At 48.1% G+C, this 3,038-nt stretch overlaps 1 protein-coding gene across 1 annotated transcript; it reads right to left on the bottom strand.

Annotated features, from left to right (window-relative positions):
• Positions 1-334: 334 nt before the first annotated feature.
• LOC144100942 (glutathione S-transferase kappa 1-like) lies at positions 335-1,756 on the bottom strand. The gene has a single exon (XM_077633870.1). It carries the CDS (start codon positions 1,569-1,571, stop codon positions 894-896), a length of 678 nt encoding a protein of 225 aa, XP_077489996.1. The 5' UTR covers positions 1,572-1,756; the 3' UTR covers positions 335-893.
• Positions 1,757-3,038: the final 1,282 nt, after the last annotated feature.

The following is a 3,038-nucleotide window of genomic DNA, read 5'->3' as shown; positions in this document are numbered from 1 at the left end:
TTGATATTTACACACATTAGTCTGAAATGGGTCTGAAACCTGTTGCCTTGTAACCTCTATTCTATTCTGCACATGTTGCGAGACAGTACAGTGAAGTGTGTCAATCAACATGCACAAAGCTTAATCATAACAGGTAATGTTGTTTTAAACACATTGCCATGGTATTTTCATGTCTGGTATGTGAGAACAGTTTTCAACAGTTATGCAAATTTTGTTGGCAGATATTTGGACTAACTGTTGAAAACTGCTCTCTTATAGAAGGGCTAACGCCACAACAACTCTATGCCCCGGTAACCTTGCCCATGTCATACTGATAAACTTCAATAAACACGAAGGCTATTTCAACGTGTGTATTTCAACAACAGTGGTACAAAAATAGTGATATACAATATAGTGCTGCAGTTTCTTCCCATATGACTAATGCAGCTGAGCACCCTGCAAGCTTGCGCAGATGAGTTTCAACATTTTTATGCAAAGTTACTCATTCAAACTTCATTTTGTGAAGCTAATTTGTGTTGCATTTGCATTTAATGCAAACATTTCACTTGATGACGCACCACGATCTTTACCTCAAAAGCCTATTATTAAATGTGTGTCGAGATGAACACGCAAAATTGCCAGCTTTAGACATTACGTGAAACACGCTCACTTCGTAGTGAACTGAGGGAGCAACCAAAAGTGGAAAACGGGGATGTATGGTATGCCAAGCTTTTCTCAAACGTCAAGAAACGTCGAATCAAAAGGAGTGTACGATAAAAGACAAATGCCGTACACTAGTAATTAAAAAGACCTGAAATGCATTATTCTTTTCAAAGGTATGCTAAACCGCAAAACCAGCACTGCGCACGCGCCGAGTTACCACCTGTCATAAATCGCATTGCGCATGCGTGAAACTACAGCTTGGCTTCTGCCGGTTTCGGTCCGAGCCACTTCTTACCCATAACATGGGCCAGCAGCTCGAACCTGTCACTGCCGAAGAACACCTCCGGTTTGCCCCCAACGTGCGCGACTATGGTGGGCGCGCCGAACGCGCCGTACTCGTCAACAGCGCGCTTAGTGTTTTCAGCCAACGCCTTCTTGATGCTATCTTCCTTGATCATGGCGAGAGCCTCCTTAAGCGCCCCGTCGTTCATGCCAACCGCGCGACCGACCTCCGCGATGCTGTCCTCCTCGGCGATGTCCTTGTTGTCCTGGTAGAACCGCTTCCAGAAGCCCCGCGACGCCTCCTCCAAGTACTGCGGGTACTTCAGGTCGAGCGCGACGAGAAAACGCTGCGGCTTAATGGTCGACTTTGTCGTTATGAACTCGATGAAGAAGTCGGGCACCTTAATCGGCACGCCGTAGTACGGAGAGAGCCGGCGGATGTCCGTCATCATGTAAGCGCCCTTGTTGGGTACAAAGGCCGGTGGCTTGTTGTTCGCCTCTTTCATGACGCCGCCCAGGAGGAAAGGCTTCAGCTTCAGATCCAAGTTCCATGGCGTCCTGTAACGGATTAGCGTCTCGAACGCGAGGTAGGAGTAGGGAGAGATGACATCGTAGAAAAGTTCGACAGTGATTCGCGAAACTGCCATGTTTACACGTCGTGCTGGTGGGAGCGGTCGTGGCGCGTCGCGGCGGCGTGGAAAACAGACGAAGCGACTACTGTTAAAAGCCAAGCCGAAAGGTCGAATCCGGGTTGATAAGCTTTGCCTACTTCTTTTGTGCGAAAGGGTGCCGTTCGTATCCTCAGGACCGTATCAACGGTTATCGAACGAGGAGGATGGACAGAATAAACAGGGTTATTAACGGTGCAGCAAGGCTAGCAAGGCCGGCAAGGCCCGGCGTCGTCTGCTACTGAGCGTAGTGTGTACTAGTGCTGTCATCGTGTTTTTCCTGCCTTGAAGCTCAAAATATGGTTGCAACTTGTTGATATTCAACCGTTTTAAACTACGATCGAAAAATTTTTTTACAAATAAGGTCGCACCAATGAGCCCAAACGAGCGTTCAGTGAATATAATAACATACACTTAAGTTTCGAGCTGGCGCATATGTAATCGTAATTTCATTGTCTCGTCGGAACTTCACATCTGAAGACCACCAAAAACGAAACGTAGACCCTCCACGCCTGCACGACGAGGGGGGTTGTCGCCGCCAGGCGTCGTTGAGAGCGGTCTCAACTTTTGCGCTTTTTTTGCTTTGCTTGCTTGGGTTCTCTTGTGGGCCGCGGAGCGTGCGAAACGGTGGCGGCGACTTGCCTTTGATCTTCAAAGCACGGCCGCCCGCCCCTCCCCGCAGGCAGTCAACAAACGCAACGACGAATAAAAAAATGCATGAAAACCAGGCGGGCCGCTCTCTCAAGCGGCTTCTCTGGTGGCAAGCGGGTTTGCAGGGGCACAGCTTTAATCGTAATCAGATTCGCCAGCTATGGTCTTCTCTTCGTCTCGGCGCCGGCTACTCATTTTTGCCGCCTGTTAAACACGTGCGCGCGCCTTTTTTTTTTTTTCGCGCGTCTGCCAAACCACGTGCTATTAAACCAAGAAATAAAATGTAAAGCAAACTATGTCGCCGACAAACGCAGGCACAGGAAAAAAAAAAAAAAGACAGCCGGACCTTCACACGTGGTGCGTGTTTTGGGGCACTCAGGCCTTTAATCTTTTGCGGAAACCGCTGCTTTCTGTGAAATGCGTTAACTTATCTGGTTTTTTGAGAACGAAAGCCGAAAACGCGTTGTGAACGTATTATGTGAAAAAAAAAAAAAAACATCCCTAGCGAGTAGTTTGCTCACATTTACCCCGCGGCATAGCTGTGCTGTCCGTGTTTTGACAAGCTTTGGAGGCCTGATTGGTTCGTGATAGGCATCTTTCACTCCCAATAATTGTTAAAATAATTTTTCCTCTCTCGTTTCGAGAGGAAATCTCGGGCGGTAGCCGCTCTTTAAGAAATTTTAAACGGCGGACACCGGCGATATTTGTTCCCTAGGGAATTCACGATTGGCCGAGGAGAGGGGTGACGTTCAGTGAAGGGGCGTTGCGATTGGGCCTTTTTTTCGTGACGTTGAC

The sequence above is a fragment of the Amblyomma americanum genome, chromosome 8 (assembly GCF_052857255.1).
Source record: "Amblyomma americanum isolate KBUSLIRL-KWMA chromosome 8, ASM5285725v1, whole genome shotgun sequence".
Lineage (NCBI taxonomy): Eukaryota > Metazoa > Arthropoda > Arachnida > Ixodida > Ixodidae > Amblyomma > Amblyomma americanum.
Note: the sequence above shows the minus strand (reverse complement) of the source record. Positions and strands in the feature narration are given on the sequence as shown.

Excerpts from the sequence above, each read along its gene's own strand:
- LOC144100942 (XM_077633870.1), bottom strand. The coding sequence starts at position 1,571 with ATGGCAGTTTCGCGAATCACTGTCGAACTTTTCTACGATGTCATCTCT.